Raw genomic sequence first — 20,136 nt, 5'->3', positions numbered from 1 at the left:
TGTAAGGATTATATCAACATCATTGTCCCTTGGAATGATTCACTCGTGTTATGTCCGATCAGAAAATTCAAACGGATTGAATACCAGTCCATATTAGGACTTGTCTATAAAACTCGCCTGTACCCACTTAGAGGCTATGCCGCATTGCTCGGATTAGTTTTGCCTTTCTTTCATGAAATGGCTACTAATATTACATTGGCCGTGCGGGGTTGGAAACACTCCTCCCCCTGAAGGATGCAAAGAGTATTTCAAAAGAAGCCTTGTGGGCGGAAAGGGCCACTTGCCCCAACCTCACAACTCCGCCGTAGAAGAATAAGACGCTCGAGACACTAGTAGTTGCATTAGCTATTCTTTGACAGGGATACACCCCCGTTGGGCGCTAAATAGATCAGACCGTATTTGGTGGGGTAACTGACTCACTTACGTGGCAGGCTGACTGACCGACTGCAGTCCTTCTGAACCCCCAGCCCCTCATCATCCACATCACATGTCAGTTCATCGTCTGTCCTGTCACTATACCCCTTCCGAACTGTATAGTAAAGATGAAGTTGTCTTAGTATACTTGAATCTTGAAGTTCAACGCCTACTCTCTGCTCGTTCCTTAAGAATGCGCCTTCTTTCCGAAAGACGCTCCGCTACGGGCAGTTTCATCATCGAACTAGAAGAATTTCCAGATGTACCATCTGATAAGTACGCCATTCTCTCTCACACTTGGGGTAAGGGAGAGGTTAGCCTCTACGACTTGCAATCTGGACTCGCCGGGAATAAACAAGGGTTTAAGAAGATAAGAAAGTGCTGTGCCAAAGCGTTAGATGATGGATTCAAATACACGTGGATCGACACCTGCTGTATAGATAAAACAAGCAGCGCCGAGCTATTCGAGGCAATCAACTCGATGTATCGATGGTATCAGGAAGCTGACATATGCTATGTATATCTTGATGATTTTCAGTCGGAATGTGACACATCGAGTAGCCGATGGTTTACGAGAGGATGGACGCTTCAGGAATTGATTGCGCCACAAAGGATGAAATTTCTCAATAAAGAGTGGAAAGAGCTTGGGACTAAGGAAAATATGCAGGCTCTCTTATCCGGAATTACTGGTATTCCAAGCGACATTCTCACAGGCAGGAAGGATCTTGAAAGTATCAGCATTGCGCAAAGAATGTCATGGGCAGCACGACGGGTTACAACCAGAATCGAAGATCAAGCATACTCTCTTTTAGGCATATTTGGTATCAACATACCACTAATTTACGGAGAAGGAAAGAGGTCTTTCATTCGTCTCCAAGAGGAGATCTTAAGAGTGAGTGACGACCAGAGCATTTTCGCTTGGAAGTCTCCTGGAGAGCATCATGGCGGGCTATTGGCAAGCTCCCCCGGTGCATTCCGAGACTCAGCCAACATTGTTTCACATAACGCTTTTTCCAGGTTGGACAAACCTATTACTCAGAGCAACAAAGGGATTCACCTGGAGCTTCGTCTGATCGGAAAGGCTCCGGGACTGGCCCTAGCTATTCTTAATTGTATCGATCGTGCAAAGGGCGACCTTCTGGTCGCTTTATATCTCAGAGACCCTTTCATGACAATGGAGCAATTCGAAAGAGTCCAATGCACAGAGCTTAACTATACAGACCTACGAAAATACAAATGCACACAGTATCCCATGAGAAGGATCTGTGTCAAGCAACGCCGCCTGACAGATCTAAAGCAGCAAGCCTTGTCAGATGTTCAACTCAATATCTCTGAGAATAAATCAGTGGAGGACATAATCGGAGACCGAGAGCGTACTAAGCACAACTCGATGGAGAATAATTGGGAAATACTCAGTTCATTCACAGCTAGAGGGGATATTGATTCATTATGGGTGCTGCTAACCTGTTGTGATTTTTTCCCTGAGTATCATTAATATCAGGGAAGATCACTGTTATCAGAAGCAGCCTATCATGGCCATGTACCCATAGTGAAGCTTTTACTCGCTCGGGACGACCTTGAGTTCGATGCTTGCGACATAGATCACCGAACTCCCCTTTCATTTGCTGCTTCAGCTGGCCATGTCTCTGTTATCCAACTACTACTAGAAACGAGCAAAGTCAGTATTGACTCAAGAGATGTCGACGACCTCACCCCTCTCGCCTGGGCGGCCCAGAATGGTCATGAGAAGGCAGTGATCTCATTGCTTGAAAATGGTGCTTACGTTGATTCAATGAATGATTGGTGGTGGAAGGCGGGGATATCAATTCCAAAAGGAGAGATACCATTGAAAACAGCTTGTACACCACTGTGTTTGGCAGCAAGGAATGGTCATTATGGAGTGGTGAGGCAGCTGCTGGCAAGTGGTGCTGATATCAACACAATGGATTTATGTTCCGGCCGTACGCCATTATCTTTTGCGGCGGGAAATGGCCATAATAAGGTGGTCCAACTTCTGCTAAGCAAGGGCGCTGGGGTTGAATCCAAGGATATTCAGTTCGGCCGGACACCACTTGCATGGGCAATGGAGAACGGCTATTCAGAAATCGTACAGCGACTGCAATCCGAAGGTACTGATACGCACACAAAAGATAATCAATGAGGCTGTGGCACGTCTATTCCTTTCAGCACCTGTTTCTCATCTATTATTATTTTTTTTTCTCTATTCCTCGTTCTATCTTCTCATCCTCTTCCTACTGATTGTTGTACTCCCAAATGTTGCAGGATCCTACGTGAGCTCTTTGGGTTGTTCCCATACAATGTCAGGGTCTAAGCCTACTCACAATGCTTGTTCATGTTGCATCTTAATTTACGAGTGCTATGTAGGTAAGTCGCTAAGCATACTGCTCTATGTACATAAACGAGCCTCACATACCCGGGACACCGAAAATAAAACCATGTGTCCTCAAACGGAAAAATGGGGATAGAGGAAACCATCGTTACGGGATGCCTTTGTGTTACAAAAGTTACCCCTCACCCAATCTTCGCATAACGCCAATTCCAGCAATTAGTCTCTTGATAATTCTAGTACTGCATTAGCAGCCGATAGCAGGGGAGTTTCTGCACAGCGAAGTGTAGCTATTGAGAAATATGTATAGGTGAGTCCATAGGGCTCGGGACATGGGATCTTCCCCAATATTTTTCCGCTCATCCTAAAATAATATATATGCCCTTGATCCAAGAGACGTAATACTGCATATTGGATACAGCCACAATACCTTCATGATGCAGCAAGACCCTCTTTATTTAATGGCATTTTTTTACATTAGCCATGAGGGTATCTGCCACTCTTCGGTCCAAGGTATACTGCTGGACTTTCTGGATAATGTGAACTTTAATGCAAGAAAGCATACCAGCCATCATTTGGACATCCTAACAAATATTTGTCCTGTTATACTGAAGCGATCTTTCGAGAATCTTTGACTGAGCTTTCATACCACGAGTACGCAAGATTCGTAGGATGCGACGAATATATATCTAGTATTGGTAGGTGGCTCCGCAAAAGTTTAGTACTGGCGACCTTCAGAACGACACCAAAGAATTATAAAGTATCTAGCACTAATGCAGACTTATACTGCAGCTTGTGCCTTTATATGTGTCCCCATTGGACCACGAACATCTAGAGTACGCTGGGAACCATAACTATGTCAACTAGCGAAGAGTCAACATGACTAACTACTCTTTTCTACCGCCTAATGCGGCAGAAACTAGTCGACCTCGACAAAAAAAGTGCGGATATAAGCGGTTATGGTCGGGTATAAGTTTCCTACACCTCCGAAAAAGTGAGTCAGCATTCTGTATACTTCTCTACCGCCTTCCCGACTGGTCGCTGTGGGAAGAATCCACTTTCCACTGTCGTTCCCTACCTGTCTATACATATAGTATTTCCAGAGTGGACAAGAGAAGTATTCCTTATAGATTTACATAAATATATCCTGGTGTGTCTTTGATTGTGGGTTGACATTGAACCATCTAGTCCGAGCTATTGTGTTGCTCTTCGACCCCTTCAGTGACATCCATCACTCACCAGCCTAGTTTCTTGGCCTCCTCTCCGCTCACGTCGTCAGGAATATCCGTAACATACTGTAAAACCTCTGGAACCTCTACCATCCACTCTGGCCGACGCTTAGTCCACACCTCTGCCACCGGCTTGGGAATATCATCAAAGAGACCAAACATTAGGACTATTCTTGTTAATTTCACACTCGAAACTCTTACAAGGGGAGCGGAGGATAGGGAGTGCACTGACGTGATTTCCCGGGCAAAACAGTCTCACTTTGGTACATGATCGGACTACAAAGAGATTAGCCAGATTGGAAACACAAGGCTCCCATTGCATGTACTGACCATCCGCAGTTATAACAGAAGTATCGATCCAGTGGTCGGCCGCAGGCGGTGTTGGTGTCGAGAAATTTCTTGGGACGACCGGTCAAGACCATGTCTTTGTTCTCCACCACGACGACATAGGTGCCGGCTAGTGGAATGTTACTTAGGCAATGTTGGGCTAGGAAGTAAACACGAAGAAGAGAGGAGGTGGTAAATACCGGCACCACTCTGCTTTCGACAATTGAGGCAGTAGCAGATCATCACGCCACCCCCAGACGGTGTGGGATTGTCCATGGTGATGCGGATGCGCCCGCAGTTACAAGAACCCTTGACAACCATGATGTGCCACGCTTGGTGAGATTCTGTGTAAGGGGGCAAAAGGGGTCAGAAGGAACTGTAGTAAAGAACAGTGGATATGAATTCCGGCTTGAAGTGCGTGTAAGTCTGGAAGCTGGACTAAAAGAAGACTTGGGCCGGTTTTATCGTCGTCAGGCGTACGGCGGTCTACCGGTGTTGGTAATGGCAAGGAGCGAGCATCATCTGGAACGCCCTATTTATCCAAGAAAACATACAGAATATCACCCTTGGCATTCTAGGGATTGAAGGTTTAATCTTGTTACAGACACCCACTATACGTGAAGGAACCGAATAAAGAAAAACTAGGTAAAAGTTAATTTCTCTGGAATTTAAGAATATTAGACCTGGGGTAATGTATCTGTCATAAATGATGGGAAAGTAGCATGGTACACTTTCTATGATGTATTCAGTATATTCTACACAGATAGTCAAATACAGAGCTCGCTGTACATTCGATCCCTGTTTATAAGATTATAGAAAGAGCAATTGTATGACACAGAGATAGCAATACCTAGGAGCATAGAAGAAAAAGTGCAGCTCATGTGACATACTTCACGCTGAAAACGTCTACCAGTGTAGAGGCTTTTGATATTCTTCAGGTTTTGTCCATTGATTCAGGCTTTTACAGAAACCAAGATTCCTAGTACAAGGCAGGGTACACTTTCTGCAGAGCTGCTCCACTCATTAAACAGCCGCAGCAGGTTGAATTAGGTTACAGTGAATACGTATACTATTACTACTGATGGCAAGGAGCGGTCAGAGACATCCGAGCAAGGGCGGAGAGGTGCATATGCTGGCTTAATCCTCCTGGCAATGTTGCGAAAGTCTAGAACCTCATGCAACTACTACCCCGCCTACGTGTGTAGCCAGGCAAGGGGGCGTTTTGCCGGTAGAGTGATGCAGGGTCACACACTCCGGCTCAAACGCCGCGCGGAGATGAACCCCAATCTGACAGTTGTTTGAGTTAAATAGCACGTTAGCAGTAGTGTAACTTATACCCGTCTAGTTGATAAACGTAAATTGTCACTACTACACATACATCATGCGCGAAGTTTTAAGCAGCGACCCTGCGTACCAAAGCCGCTCAGCTTGGGAGCGACTGGCGGAGGCAGTGGAAAGGCACCCTGACCATCTGGCACTGATCTGCGCGCATCAACGCGCTGGCCTCTATGGGCTTGGAGATCAAAGCCACGAACATCATGGCCAATGGAGTTTTGGAGCGTTGTATGAAGGCATCGTCCGCGTTGCTACCTCCTTGGAGTCGCTAGGTCTCTCGGATGATTGTCTGCTTTTTGTGATCCTCGGTAATAGTTTGGAACATGTCCTCACTACCTGGGCTGGATACCGGCTTGGCTGCACCCACGTCTCCGTTCATCCAAACACTTTGTCCAACGCGGTGGAAGCACGTCATGTCGTCCAAACCGTCCTAGATAACCGCCCCAGCCCCAAGGCGGCCGTCTTTGTCCAGGATGAGGCGGCAGCGAAAGAGTTTGATCAACTGTTTCCCCAGCTGGATGTGATCAGAATTGTCATCAGAAATGGCCAGCCAGTCCCCTCTTGGACGAGTTTCGACCAGCTCATGAAACCAGGACAAACCCCATCAGGTCCATCAATATCACCCCCGTCGCGCGAAACCTCTATCTTCTTCTCCAGCGGAACGACATCGCTGCCAAAGCCATGCGAGATGAACGTCCCCGCCTGGATCAGCTCCCTGGCCAGTGGGTCAACGCTGGGCTTAGTCCGCCCAGGGGACCGACTGATGTCGCTTGTTCCATGTAGCCATGTGCTTGGCTATATGGGCCAGATGTTTGCCCTCACACATGGGGCTACACTCGTCTACCCTTCCTATTTGGCCTTCGATCCACGGACAACGATAGAGACTCTCCGCGGTGTTCCCTGCAAGTACATAGTCATGGTATCAGCGCTGGTGCATGCCTTCATCAGTGCGGACCTCAGCTCGACTCCACTTCCTCCGATTGACACAGTCATTTTTTCCGGAATGACCCTGTCCACCGCCGTTGCCAAGGAGTTCCAGACGAGGGTGGGCACGAGAGCAATCGAGAATCTTTACGGCATGACGGAAGGAGCATTTTGCGCCACTGGTCCTGTGGAAGACCTCGAGAGCATCTCGCGCGACGGGTTCCTGGCAGCCGGACGTCCCATGGCAGGTTCTAAACTTCGTCTTTGCGCCCCGAATAGCACGGAGCCTCTGTCACTAGGTGTGGCGGGAGAGGTGCACTACAGCGGCTATCAGACTGCTCGAGGTTATATCGGGGTGCAGAGTGACTCATTCTACATTGATGCGAACGGATGTCACTGGTACAAGACTGGCGACCAGGCTATTATATATGAAACAAACGGTCTCGTCTACCCTGTTGGTCGGTACAAAGACCTCATCATCCGGGGCGGCAAGAACATATCGCCCTCTGCAATTGAGGCGGTACTCAACCGAGACCCGGAAGTGCATCAGCTCAATCCCCAGGCCGTCCCTCTGCCCGATGCCGTGGCAGGCGAAGTTCCGGTCATTGTCGTAAATTGTGAAATCACACAGCCGAAGGTGCAACACATCATGCATCTGATCCTAACACAGATGGGTGCGGCGTATGTTCCTGATAAGGTTATCCCCATCCAAACGCTCGGGACTGCAAATTATCCTCGCACGACCTCGGGCAAGGTGCAAAAGGTCAAGCTCGCAGCCCTGGTGCGTCAGTATGCTGCCACTCAGTCCGATGCCCCGGTGCCGTCGGCACCTAGCAATCCCGGAGAGATACGCCAGCGTGTGACGCAGCTCTGGGCGGATGTCTTGGCAGCCACGACCGAGGAACTTGACGTGCAGGCCACGCTTTCGGAACGCGTGGATAGTATCACCTTGATGCGGGTGCATTCCAGAGCGACCAAGCTCACCGGCAGACATGTCCCATTCGCGGCTTGGGCGAGCGCCAAAACCATTGCGGACCAAATCCTGCTTCTGGAGACCGCCGACGACCAGCAAGAAGAGTCATATCCCCTGGCTCACAGTGAGGGCCACGCTCGGGTTGGGGGACCTACATTGGAGGACATGGTGCACCTGCTGGGTGATGCTAGCCGACTCCCTGATACGCAAGCCTTGGTCCAACAAGCCATTGCGCCTTATCAGCTCACTTGGGATGATGTTGAAGACGTCTTCCCAGCCACTGACTTCCAACATATCATGCGTCAGGCTCACTTGATTGACTACTGGGAGTTCTTCGTCTGTATACACACCCGAGGGCATTCTGTTGCAGATCTGCGCAAGGCCCTAGAGGCTACCTTGCCTCTTCATCCCATGCTGCGATCATTTGTCGTGCAAGAGGACGAAAACCAGACTCTGCTGGTGACTGTCCGCCCATCACCATCGATTCTGGATCGCTGCATTGTTGACTACGGTGAGGTCGCGACATTGAACGACGTGCACCGTTTAGTAGTCAATTTTCCCCAGGAGCATCGGATCGCCTTGCCCGGACCTTTGTTTTGCGGATTGATGGTGTATGTAAAGGAGATAAAGAGTGCCGTCCTTGTTGCAGACTGTGAGTGCCTTCCCTCAAATCCGTCCGTGGTATCCGTGCTTATTTGTGTCTTTTCACAGTCTGCCATTCCGTCATGGACGCCACGCACCACGAAATCTTCGAAGATGATTTAGACCTCGCGCTGAGCGAACAACCACTCCGAGCGCATGCTTCGTACAAGGCCTGGAACGAGAGCTACTACCTGCTGCAGGACGCGCTGGCCAGCCGACCGGCTTTTGACTACCACCTTTCGCAGATGCAGCAAGTGCCAGATGGTCCAGTAGCACTATGGCCCACACCTAATCGCTCAATTGGCTCCTTGGCTAAACAACAGTCCCAAGGGTTGTACCTGCTCGAGTTCAAGCTACCGGCGTTGATGTCTCTGCACCAGCACCATCCGACCCTAATGACGTCGGTGGTGCTCAAGACGGCCCTTGCCCTGCTAACCATCTTCCATACCAAACACTCCGAGATGTTACTGCTCAACGTTGAAGCAGCACGGGGGCGCTTTCCCTTCCTTCCGTCCTCCTTTCCGCGTGAAGGCCCGCTGGACGGGGCCCGCGTTGCCGGACCTACGCTGACAGGCAACGTAGAGCGCATCACCTTTGATCCAAACGAGACAGTATTGCAATTGCTGTATCGCGCCCAAGCCCAGCAGGCTCTCATTACGCGTCATGCTAATGCACCGTGGAGGCGCATTCTCCAGGAATTGCCTCGTATGAAAGAGTTGTACCCTGCAGTAGCTGATCATTTAATTTTTAATTGGACGGGGACGACGACCTTCAAGGCGGATGACAAGAGACGCCTTCATGCGCATATTCAGCGACAGGAGATCTTCTTTCAGCCTACCTGTGGCTTGATGGTCGATGCTGGTGCTTCAGGGAAGGACGGTACTGATCTCTGTGTCTCCCTTACCGGCGCAGTGGCAAACAACTCGCCTGATTGGATTCGGAGCATTGCTCAGGGACTACAGGCGATTACGACGTGGCTGACGCAGCAAGAGAATTGGGAGAGACCGGTTGGATACTTTTCGGAGTGCCTTTAGAAAAGATGGTGGCGGTGTATGGGATAATCACGCAAAAAGGGTTTTGCGAAGCGGGTCTAGATGTTCTGCTAGTCTCAAATAACAAGGCCATATGCTCTTGCGCTGATCACTCTTGTGAATAACAACATGCATATTTAAAGTTTAATACTCGGTATGCATCTTACTATAGACAGTAGTAATGAATTTATCTTACTCAAATACTTGGAAGCCCTTTCTCCGCAGTCCATTGCGCCTGCAACGGATGTGAGCCACGGCCTCCACCAGGCAAGGGAGATGATGGGCTTTCCTATGTATGCCTCCCTTCACGGTGTGCTTGCAACGATGTCGTGACCCCCTGAGCCCAGGTTCCTACCTGGAAAGGCATGATAAGGCTTTCGTCTACCATTTCGCCAGATTGGTAGGCAAGGTTAAATACCTGGCGGCCACCGGCATGATCCTTGACCTCAAAGAATCCCATTCCCATCTCATCAACCATGACTGTCCCCAACGATAACCCCACCGGCGACCAGGCGGCCCATCCGCGGCAAAGCACCTGCTACAACAGCAAGTATCTGGCAGAATACTACGACTTGTGGATTGGAACATGGGACGATATCCAGTTGTATTCCCGTCTACTTTCGGAGATGGTAGCTCGCAGCTCTTCCAACAATCCAGTGAGGGTACTGGATGTTGGCACTGGCTCGGGACGAGTTATCCACGGCCTAGCCAGCACCCAGCAGCAGCAGGGGACCAAAAGCCGGCCGGAAGTACACTTTCTGGGCCTGGACAACGAGCAACATATGCTGGATCGAGCCCGCCTCCTGACCAACCCAGCGCATGTCGATCAAATGACCTGGGTACTGGGTTCGGCAGAGGAACTGGGATCACTGCCCGCCTTGCAGCATTCCGACGGATCAGGAGGCCTCATCGACATGATAGTGTTTGCCTGTGGCAGCATCTGCCATCTCTATGAAGCCGACCAAGGCACCCGGTTCTTCGAGCAGATAGCCAAGGTCCTGAAGCCCACCACTGGGCGCGCTTATATCTCCGTGCTGAAAGCGCTCACCGACGGCGGAGAGCCGCTCGCCCGCGCCATGGAACCATCTGAGCCAATTGTCACGTCGAGCAAGGAATTCCCTGGCATCGTCTACCGGGAGACTTGGCCCGCCCATCAACTGATAGGGAAGGTGTGGCATACTACTCGGCATATTGTTGTCTTGGAGAGGTCGGCAGATGGACAGGAAATCATCGTGGAGGATAATTTGGATATTCGCAAGGTTGGAGTGTGGACTGAGGCCGACGTGAGGGCTCGTGCTGCTGCGGCTGGCTTGGAAGTAGTGGACATTCTGGACCATCAGAATGACTCTACCCACGGAGAGCGCATCTTCGTTCTAGGAACCCTTGCATGATGCTGGTGGCTGTGACTATAAGGTTTCTGCGTATCTGGTGAGAGGAGGAGACCCCTGCCCTTGGGTCAAGTCCAGGGAAAGGGGAATGCTGAGTAGCAAATAGTTTACTAGCGAGAATATCACCCCTCTTCACTACTGAAAGCAAAAATGTCCAACTTGGTAAAGAGAATACTGTCTTCCTCTGGCAAAGCAACCGATTCCAGCTGTAAGTTGGATATTTCGTTCTTCGTGCTACTCGTTGCCTCCATTAGGTATTCAATACATGGCCTACTATTCTAGGGCCTTCTCATTAGGTATACAGAGTATATCTGGACAGAAGACCACCAGACAGTAAAGGAACCATATATGATGCCTTGGTCAGTAGTTTCATGTAGGTAGACAAATTCACTTATGGTCTAGTTTCATGATGACATGAAGTAAAACAGCGTTATCGGCAATAAAGAAAATGTATAACCGAGGTCTATTCTGCGAGCATCCTGTTACTTACTCATCCAAAATTCCATTCTATAGAACTACTGTAATCTCTATTATAATCAGAAGCCTATGGTTTCACGGCCACAAAAGAGCTCCCTGCCGTTATCTTCTCAGCCAGTATCCTCACTGGCTGGGAGCTGAGGAGCTCGAAGGAGGATAACGCGGCCCCCAGTTCTCGACTGACCCAGGTCTGCATCTCCGTAGCTTTCAGTGAATCCACTACAGTAATCAGCAGTTAGCACACACGACAACATTACTGTTCAGGAAAGAAAGTAGGAAACCAACCTCCTAAGGCAGACAACGGCAAATCGAGATCCACAGAATCAGTATTAGCGCCCATAGCCCGAGCTAAATAGCCCTGTAAAGCCTGGCTAACGAGCGATACCGCCTCGTCTACCGACTCAGCTTTTTTGAGTAGAAGGCTCGTCTTGACTGGTCCGGCTGCAGTTTCGGCTTCCGGATTAGCGATCCGCGCACGGTGATCGAACTTGCGGTCGAATTGCCAGGGACTAGCGCCGTCCTCCCTTGGAAGAACATCTACCAACCCGGCAATGATTTGAGCAGGCAGCGGGGATTGCATCCGGCCCTGGACAAGGAAGCGAACAAGAGCCTGTACCTCCGCCTGCGAAATCTCCGTCCCCAGTACATGCCGATATCGCTGGCGACGCTGCTCAGCGGACTCGGCTACATCGGTCACACCGCTGGCGTCTTCGACCAGTCCCAGGTTTATGCTACAGCCAGCGAGGTTATGCTGGTGCCGCCACTCCATCAGAGCATCCATGAAGGCATTACCCGCGGCATAGTTGGCCTGGCCCATGTTGCCAATCACGCTGCTGATCGAGGAGAGAGTGATGAAAAAGTCCAGCGCCCGGGGGGCTTGGAACGCCTGATGCAAATTCCACGTGCCTTGGATCTTAGCACGGGTTGATTGTTGCCAGGAGTCCCAGTCCATCTGCTCGAACATGGCATCTTTCAGGACTGTAGCGCATTGAATGATGCCGCGGATGCGCCAGTTGTGGTGTGTGGCATGGGTTAGGAGGTTCTGCACATCGTCTGGAGAGGCAACGTCGCAGCGTATCACCTCCGCGCGGGTTCCACGGGCGCGGAGTGCTTCCAGAGCTGCTTGTTGACTTGGTTGTGCAGCTCCAGAGCGACTCAAAAACACAATATGATGGGCCCCACTATCCACCAGAGCGCTGGCTAGAGAGAGGCCGATTGTGCCCAGCCCTCCGACCAGAAGGTAGGTGTTCTCACTGGGTAGTGGTATTGGCTCTGGTTGAAAAGGCACCACTGCCACGAGACTGGCGCCTGGAGATCAAGAATGACCCGGGTGCCAGAATTCCGCGCATGAGAGGAAGCCTCGGCCATCTGAGAGACTGGAAAGACAGGATAGGAAGCCACCTGCACGAGAGTCTTGTGTCCTGCTACGAGATCAACAGCTCGGTGAAAATTAGCTTGTACCAGGCGGGGAGTATCCCGAAGCATGCGGGCAAGGGAAAGTGAGGTGACAGTGCAGCCCTGCTCTATAATCTTCTGTGGTAGAGCGGAGAGTTGCAGGTCTCCACTCAGGTCAATATAGCGACCTCCAGATGCTAGACAAGACGCTGCTTGTCGGCTCACGGCACCCCCAAGGTTACAGATAGTAAGCTGAACACCTCGACCGCTAGTTAACCGGTCGATAGTCGTTGGAAGTGACCGGTGGAGGGAGATAATCTGGTCCTTTAGGACTGGGTACTGGGCGCGAAGCTCCTCCACGGCATTGTCCACGGCAACGAGCACCGTCATCCTTGCTGCCAAGGCACAGTGCACAGTGGCGCGGAGCGTCTGATCAGCAGAGCCTACGATTAGAACGGAGCTGGCGAATTGGTGCATGCTGTTCGCAAGACCAGTATAGGCGGTAGAATAAGCAACTGGCATGGAGAGAGATTGTGCGGGCCCTTGCTGTGGAGGACAAGTCCAGACAGAGCTCTCGGGCAGACGAACCCGAGTGGAGATGGTGTGGCCAGGTATTACACACAGCACCGTTTCACCAACCGAAAATACCGAGATCAGAGATTGTCCGACGTGGCAAACAGTACCCAGGGCCTCTGTTACTGGAACGCGAGCCTCTGTGGTCTTTCCTGTCGTAGAGGGAAGCGAGATAGCCTGGAGCTGAACTTCTACTTCATCATCCGCGATCGCAGTGGCGAGTCGATCGTCCATCTGCCACTGCGCTCCCTCAAGATCGGATGACTTGCCGTGTAGACGCAATGGCCGGTGATCCTCCGTCAACTCTGCTAGTATAGGCTTTGGGCCATGCACAGCTGCCTCCATCACTTTATCCAATGGGGAGGATGCAATAGCGCGTGGTATGTACAAGCGGCCGTCGCGCAATACGTACTCGTAATCCTGAGGTCGCGACCGCGACTGGCGGGTTAGCCGTACAAGACGTGCGATGCTACGTCCAAGTTGGCTAGGATTTGACGTGAAATCCTCCTCTATCAAAAGCTGGGGTAGTTCCAAGTGGGGATTCTCATTCCGCAGAGTTCGTAAAAGACCGGTTGTAGCACCGGTCGCTGCATAGGAAGCGTCTGTTGCCAAGGGTGCTGGCGACACCCAGAGCAAGTAGTTCGCCTGAACCAGGGCGCGCATACATTCCATATCCGCGGGAGTCCAGTGGAGCGTCCATGATTGGTGCAGTTCCATCAGGGAAATGACCTGCTTCCCCTTCAACTTTGACACCTCATAGGGGCTTACTCTTTCCACCTGTCCGCCCTGCTCCTGGATTAGAGGCACAAGTTCCTGCAACAGAGCATCGCAAATGTTGGCTGGCTCGGGAGCCAAGACATAGAGGATGGGGCCTAGCATCGAAGAGGATTTGTTTCGGCGGTGGATAAGGAGTGCGTCTGTCTGCGTGACAATTCCGCGTACCTCCCAATCGGCATGTCTCTCGAGATTTTTGAGGACCTCATTTCGAATACCCATTGGGGTGGCCGCAGCTATCCAGCTATCAGGCTGGGTGGCCTTGTGGATATCATCCAAGAGGGGGAAATCCTGTCTACCATTCCACAGGTCGGGATGATCCAGCAGGATGGCGTCGTATGCTCCGTCGTCCGGCAATGAAGATCCTACCTCAGCCAGGGTAAGTACGGGTAGTACCTGGCAGTTTGGCAGTAATTGCTGAACACCCTGTGCCCGCGCAGCTGAATACTCTGGACTTACATCTATCAAGATGACCGTCAGGGACTGCAGCCGGGGTCGGTATGTGCCAGTTGCGACGAAATCTTGGAGAAGAGGCACCAACTGATCAAACCGCCTCTCTGCTGTCACCACCAACATGCGTGCATCGCCATGGGTATGGCAGACGCTCTTAAGCCAGGATGAGAGGGTACCATCGCAATGATCGGCCCAGGAGTCTACATGCTCGGCCCACACCAGTGACGAGAACCGGCTCTGAGGAGTGTTCTCAGCTGCAGCAGATGAACGGGACTGCATTGGAACCCGACCAAGTCGAACGCCCTGCAGCACGAGACCAGGCTGTGACCAGGTGGGGTGGGACGCAACAACCTCTGATCGAGAGTTGCCTCCTTCGTCCCAATGCGTGTTTACATGAATAGCAAATTGCTCCCCAGTTGAGGGTGAAAAGCGGGTGGACATGTAGAGGCGGTCTACCGCAATGGGTATCTGAGCATTCTGGTTAGAGAGTGCCTCAGAACAGGAGAGTACCGCAGCCTGGAAAAGCGAATCTAAGGATGATGGATGAATGAAGTATGGCGATTCTTGCTCATTGGGCATGGTACTTTGGGTGTCTGTCACGTTCACCGAGGCGTAGAGGCGAGACTGCGTTGGGTGAAAGAAAAGCCTCTGTATTGTTCGGAAGGTCGGACCCATAGTCACACCTCCAGTGTCAGACAACCAGCTATAAACTGCCTCACCATCGACTGCCATGTTGGCCGCGGCTTGAGTCTGTCGGGCCTGCTGGACCATCTGCGCCCAGTTCAGTGCGGTGGTGCTCTCCTCCATTTGCTCTTCCTCTCCCGCGTATTCAATGGTAAAGCTACCCTTTGCATGTTGGACCCAAGGGGATTCCTCCGGCCTAGAAAAGATGCCGAATTGGTACCAGCCAGCCACAGCATGAGGGGCGACTTGGAGTAGGATCTCAAGCCCGTTTTCCTCAGAACTAATAACCATGCCTCGGAAAAATTCCAAGTCATGAAACTCAATGCCGGCCAGGTTCGTAGAATCAGCCAATTGACGTGCAGCTTCAGCTACTATAGCCACCATACCGGCCGCAGGCAAGACAATAGAGCCAGCCACGACATGGTCAGCCAGCCATGGGTGCTCTGAGAGGCGTAGAAAGTTGCGCCATCGCGGCTCTATATTGTTCTGATAATCACATGCGACACCAAGCAGATCATGGCGAGCCTGGTTGCGTTGGCGTAATTGAGTTGATTCATAAGGCTCATGCCAGTACCTGGACTGATGATTCCAGGCATACGAGGGAAGGAGCGCCTGGCTCGGCCGTGGCGTATAGTCGCCTAGCAAGCTCCGATTAATCCGGTCAATCTCTAAGGGACATCCTATACTCCAAAGGACACCGGCTACCTGTAGAGATGTATGCAGTGCATGCTTCTTCCGCTGCACTAAGCTCAGGTAAGGTAAGGAAGTCAGGCTCGCATTGACTTCTTGAACTGTTTGGGTGAACGGTCCTTTGAGAGCCTCATGAGGGCCAATCTCGAGTATGGCAACCCATGGGACCCCCACTGGGCGCCGGCGTCGAGGACCAGACTCACTCATAGTGGCCAGCTGACCTACTGCTGTAGCAAATTCGACTGGACTGACGAGATTGCGTATCCAGTAATCAGGACCAAGTTCTTCGGGATGTTGAATACGCGTCTTCGTAACAGAGGAAAACATTGCTATTTTTCCTTGGTGTAGATTCACTGGCTTGATCGACGCAATTGAATCCCGATAGTCATCAGCTAAAGCGCGCATATAAGGGGAATGATACGCAGTATCAACACGCAACTTTCGCGCGAAAAGCCCCTTGGCCTGAAGGTATTCAGCTAGCTGATCAATCTGATTTTCATTACCCGATAGCGTCACACTCGACGGACTGTTAATGCAGGCAACAACTACATCCTCCAGAGACAAGGCATGTAGATACTCTCGGGCAGTCTCTGCGGGTAAGCCTGCTGCTAACATGCCTCCACTGGGCCCGTTCTCAACGATACTCTGTGAGAAGACACCACGGAAGTAGGTAACTTTGATAGCGTCCTCGTGGGTAAGATATCCGGCCGCATACGCAGCTCCTGGAGTAACAGATCAGCACCTATGCATAATAGGAAGGCCAAACAGAACCTACCAACTTCCCCGCTAGAATGGCCCACTACTGCTTTTGGAACGACTGACCAGTCAGTGAGCAAGTCAATCAGTGCAATCTGCAGTGCGCAGCAGACTGGTTGACTGCGATCAGGGCGATTGATACGGCTTGTATTTGCATGGGCACGAATCTCCTCAGCCAAATCCCATGGACATCCTAACCCTGTTAATACCTTTTGGCTATAATGGATGCTAGCTGCAAATACGGGAAACGCGAGCAATTCGATTCCCATGCCAGCCCATTGTGCCCCTTGGCCAGTACAGACGAATGCCAACGAAGTTTGCTGTTCGCGCCGGGCGCGTTGGAAACTTGGTAATCCTCGCCCCATTGCTTCCTGCAGATCAGCTATTGAGTCGGCAACTGCGAAACTGCGAAACCCGAACTTTGAGCGTCGGGTAGCCATGGTATGCGCCAGGTCAACCAATGGGGGGTTTTCTGATGACTCCTCGAGTGTATGCGTCCATTTCTGAGCTGTCCGATCCAAACCAGCCTTGTCGTGTGTCGACACCATAACCAGTTGCGGGACACTAGTGGGCGATCGAGGTATCGCCTGAGGGATAGTGCCTAAATATTGAGTCAAGCTTTCAAGGATGGCGTGTGCGTTGGCACCACCGAATCCAAAGGAGTTGATGCTGGCGCGCTGAGGGAGATGGGATGGCCATGACTGGGTTATATCACTCAGACGCAGTCGCCATTTCTCCGTCTGGATTTTGGGATTCAGTGTCACAAAGCCTGCATTTGGTACCAAAGTCGCTTTCTCCAGACAGAGCACGACTTTGATAAGACTCGCCACTCCAGCTGCTCCTTCCGTGTGACCAATGTTACTTTTCACTGATCCAACATAGACGGGTTCATCAGTCGGTATACGCTCTTTCCCAAAGCTGGCGCCAATGGCGGATAATTCTGTAGGATCCTATCCAAAGTGGCGTGTCAATATCCGGGTATCGGGTTGCTTCACGGCATGAGCAATACCACTTACGCCAAGGGCAGTTCCCGTTCCATGTGCTTCAAAATATGCCGTTTCACGCATTGACAGCCCTACTTGCCGGTATGTAGCCTGGATGAGATCTGCCTGTGCTTCGGCGTTCGGCATGGTGATCCCTGGCGTTCGGCCGTCTTGGTTAGCCCCCGTGGCCCGCACTATGGCACGAATTACATCTCCATCGGCCATTGCCTGGGATAAAGGCTTTAGTAGGACTGCGCCGAGGCCTTCCCCACGGCCATATCCGTTGGCACGGCTATCAAATGAATGGCTGATCCCATCGGCGCTGAGCATGTGCATATAGGATAGTCGTTGTGTAAAGTTGGGGTGTAATATTATGCTAGCACCACAAACCAGCGCCTAAACTTCACGTCAATTCAGGATTCCGGAGTCACCGGCAGTTTGCGTTGCTATGGATCACTTACCATGCGGCATCCGCCAGCACGCAACGCTTGAGTGGCAAGGTGCAGTGCTGTCAGACTGGAGGAGCACGCTGTATCCATCATTATACTGGGCCCCCGCAGGTCAAAGAACCACGATATGCGGTTCGCTAACATTGTTCTCCCGTTTCCTGTGGCGGAGTTGTGCGGCATATCCATGATATCCCGGGTGGAGAGCAACTCATAATCGTTTGTCATACAGCCACTGTAAACACCGGTGGAACTCCCCGGGAGTGATTCCATGGGGACGCCGGCTACGGATACCATTTTTCCCAATTAGCTCGACTCGCTGCACCATGCGACGATAGTAAAGACTCCGGGCTTCTTACCGTTTTCGAAGGCTTCATATGCGACCTCAAGTAGTAAGCGTTGTGCCGGGTCCATGCCGGCGGCTTCCTTTGCTGTGATGGAGAAGAAAGGAGCGTCAAAGCGAGCCGGATCTTCCTCCAAAAAGAACCCGCTGTCATGGTTGATCTAAATGACATGGTTTGATTCAGACTCAAAGACCTTCGTGCCGAGGATTGTTGGAGAGAGTAGAGGGGGAAGGAGGACGTACGGCACCTTTTCGTTCATGGCTCGGATGCTTCCACGCCGCGGCTTGGTATCGGCTAGCGGGCACAGGGCCATGTTCCTTTCGTCCATCTCGCAACATCTCCCAGAAGCCGTCTAACGAAGCCGCCTGGCCAGCAAAGCGGCACCCCAGGCCTATCACTGCAATGGGTTCGGGACATGATGATGTGTTGTCCATAGTTGTAGGCCGTCAAGACGCCGGTGTCACCCTCAATGCACTAAGGTTGTCGCTTAATCAAGTAACTTCACGCTGATTGATTTTCCGTTATTCCTTATAGTGTTCCGCACATTTTTGGAATCACTTCCATCCTTTATACGTATATACTATTTCTACCACAGCCCGCATAATATCCGGATTAGCCCGTTCCCAGCACTGCCACCGCCCGTCAAAGATCTTGGAGTTAGTTAGTCTTGTCGAACTTTCTGCTCCATGCTATGACGACAGCTATGCAAGGCTTGCAAACCACGCAAGGGCACTGCTTGCTTCTGAGCTTCAAGGTAGAGGGCATCAGCGATCCTGACTACGAGCCGCGATGGTCTGCTAGCTGATAGCTTGCTACCTTCCGACTCCAAGTCTCTGGCATGGGTATTACTGCAGGCTATGGTAGTTAGCAGACAAGTCCATGAAGAAGGCTGTGTACTATCTTGACATAGTCTTTGGAGAACGATCTGCGCCCTCGAATATTAGAGCAGAGCCAAGGCAGGTCTATGCAAGTGGCAGTAAAATACCGTAGCAACAAAGATGTTCTCTGCTACTTTAATGTAGTGTGTACGCATGGCCGCTACATTCCTCTATGTTTGTTCGATTCCAGTTAGAGCTCTCAATTGCTGTCTTATAACTTGCCGGCTGCAACGAAAAGGGCATTTTCTCTATTACTGGTTCCAGACTCTGTTCTGAGGAATGGAGCATACATAGTGATACGTGTACAAGACACTGAGCCAATACACAAAGTCAATAGATACTGCAAGGAATGGTTTCGTGTGAGCCCTTTATGGCTGTCTTTCCAAGGGGTGGCTCATCCAGAACCTGCCAAATGCACTAAATAAGAGGGAGCTTTCGGATCCCGTGATCAGCTGCAGGTGGCAATTCTGTTTACAGCTTTATTGCTAGACTCGATTGGTTGCCTCTGTACCGTCACCAACAAAGTCACCAAGGCTAATAGAGCCTTAACCTGTACATACTCTTTTATTGGAAAAAGAACTGTGTCTCAGCCACTTTCAGGGACAAGTTGGAACTAGCACAGTTGCTGTAATGTACGAATAGGTGATTCTTATATCGCTGCTAAGACTAGGCATTGGCACAAGCACAATGTTTGGTAAAATAAAAGTAAGAAAATAGAAAAATAAAAAAATCCACGGCCATGAGTTATATTTACCTTGCCCTCGAGTGCTGTGGACTAACACAGCAAACTGGTCGGCTACCAGGAGCGATTGATCTGACCCCTTATTAGCTATGGCCGCTTAAACCACCTCTAAGGAGCTGGGATTTTCAGCGTTGTAGATAATACGTAGCTGGATTAGTTAGCTCGATCGATGGATTCGATCTCCGAGGAAAGCCTCCTTGTGGTGCAGAAAAGAGCCGATCATTACCCGGCTGGTAGATTGGAGGACCTGCATATACAATAATGACAGTCGGTACAAGGTCTGGATCGTTGTGGATCTTAAGCAGCATGCTTTCCGAAGGGCTTTTTAGGT

General features: G+C 50.9%; 5 protein-coding genes across 5 annotated transcripts; 3 read left to right on the top strand and 2 right to left on the bottom strand.

The window, feature by feature from the left end:
* The first annotated feature begins 550 nt into the window (after positions 1 to 550).
* Positions 551 to 2,812, top strand: BDQ94DRAFT_185954 (ankyrin repeat-containing domain protein). Its single transcript, XM_026775017.1, has 2 exons — positions 551 to 1,867; positions 1,916 to 2,812. Exons 1-2 carry the CDS (start codon positions 608 to 610, stop codon positions 2,573 to 2,575), a joined length of 1,920 nt encoding a protein of 639 aa, XP_026628970.1. The 5' UTR covers positions 551 to 607; the 3' UTR covers positions 2,576 to 2,812.
* Positions 2,813 to 3,996: 1,184 nt separating this feature from the next.
* Positions 3,997 to 4,638, bottom strand: BDQ94DRAFT_168265 (GFA family protein; the record flags this gene model as incomplete). The annotated part of the gene is made up of 4 exons (XM_026771008.1): positions 3,997 to 4,157; positions 4,223 to 4,266; positions 4,321 to 4,447; positions 4,518 to 4,638. The coding sequence occupies 4 exons, from the start codon at positions 4,636 to 4,638 to the stop codon at positions 3,997 to 3,999; spliced, it is 453 nt and encodes a 150-aa protein (XP_026628969.1).
* A 1,060-nt stretch (positions 4,639 to 5,698) lies between these two features.
* Positions 5,699 to 9,225, top strand: BDQ94DRAFT_158109 (uncharacterized protein; the record flags this gene model as incomplete). The annotated part of the gene is made up of 2 exons (XM_026768882.1): positions 5,699 to 8,201; positions 8,261 to 9,225. 2 exons carry the CDS (start codon positions 5,699 to 5,701, stop codon positions 9,223 to 9,225), a joined length of 3,468 nt encoding a protein of 1,155 aa, XP_026628968.1.
* Positions 9,226 to 9,698: 473 nt separating this feature from the next.
* Positions 9,699 to 10,613, top strand: BDQ94DRAFT_158108 (class I SAM-dependent methyltransferase; the record flags this gene model as incomplete). Its single annotated transcript, XM_026768881.1, has 1 exon — positions 9,699 to 10,613. One exon carries the CDS (start codon positions 9,699 to 9,701, stop codon positions 10,611 to 10,613), a length of 915 nt encoding a protein of 304 aa, XP_026628967.1.
* Positions 10,614 to 11,154: 541 nt separating this feature from the next.
* BDQ94DRAFT_168262 (type I polyketide synthase) lies at positions 11,155 to 18,619 on the bottom strand (the record flags this gene model as incomplete). Its single annotated transcript, XM_026771007.1, has 8 exons — positions 11,155 to 11,306; positions 11,373 to 12,340; positions 12,376 to 16,378; positions 16,432 to 17,362; positions 17,429 to 17,791; positions 17,857 to 18,125; positions 18,201 to 18,345; positions 18,428 to 18,619. The coding sequence occupies 8 exons, from the start codon at positions 18,617 to 18,619 to the stop codon at positions 11,155 to 11,157; spliced, it is 7,023 nt and encodes a 2,340-aa protein (XP_026628966.1).
* Between the last annotated feature and the right edge of the window lie 1,517 nt (positions 18,620 to 20,136).

The sequence above is a fragment of the Aspergillus welwitschiae genome, assembly GCF_003344945.1.
Source record: "Aspergillus welwitschiae strain CBS 139.54b unplaced genomic scaffold BDQ94scaffold_8, whole genome shotgun sequence".
Lineage (NCBI taxonomy): Eukaryota > Fungi > Ascomycota > Eurotiomycetes > Eurotiales > Aspergillaceae > Aspergillus > Aspergillus welwitschiae.
The sequence above is the reverse complement of the archived record's forward strand: the minus strand, read 5'-3'. Positions and strand labels throughout refer to the sequence as shown.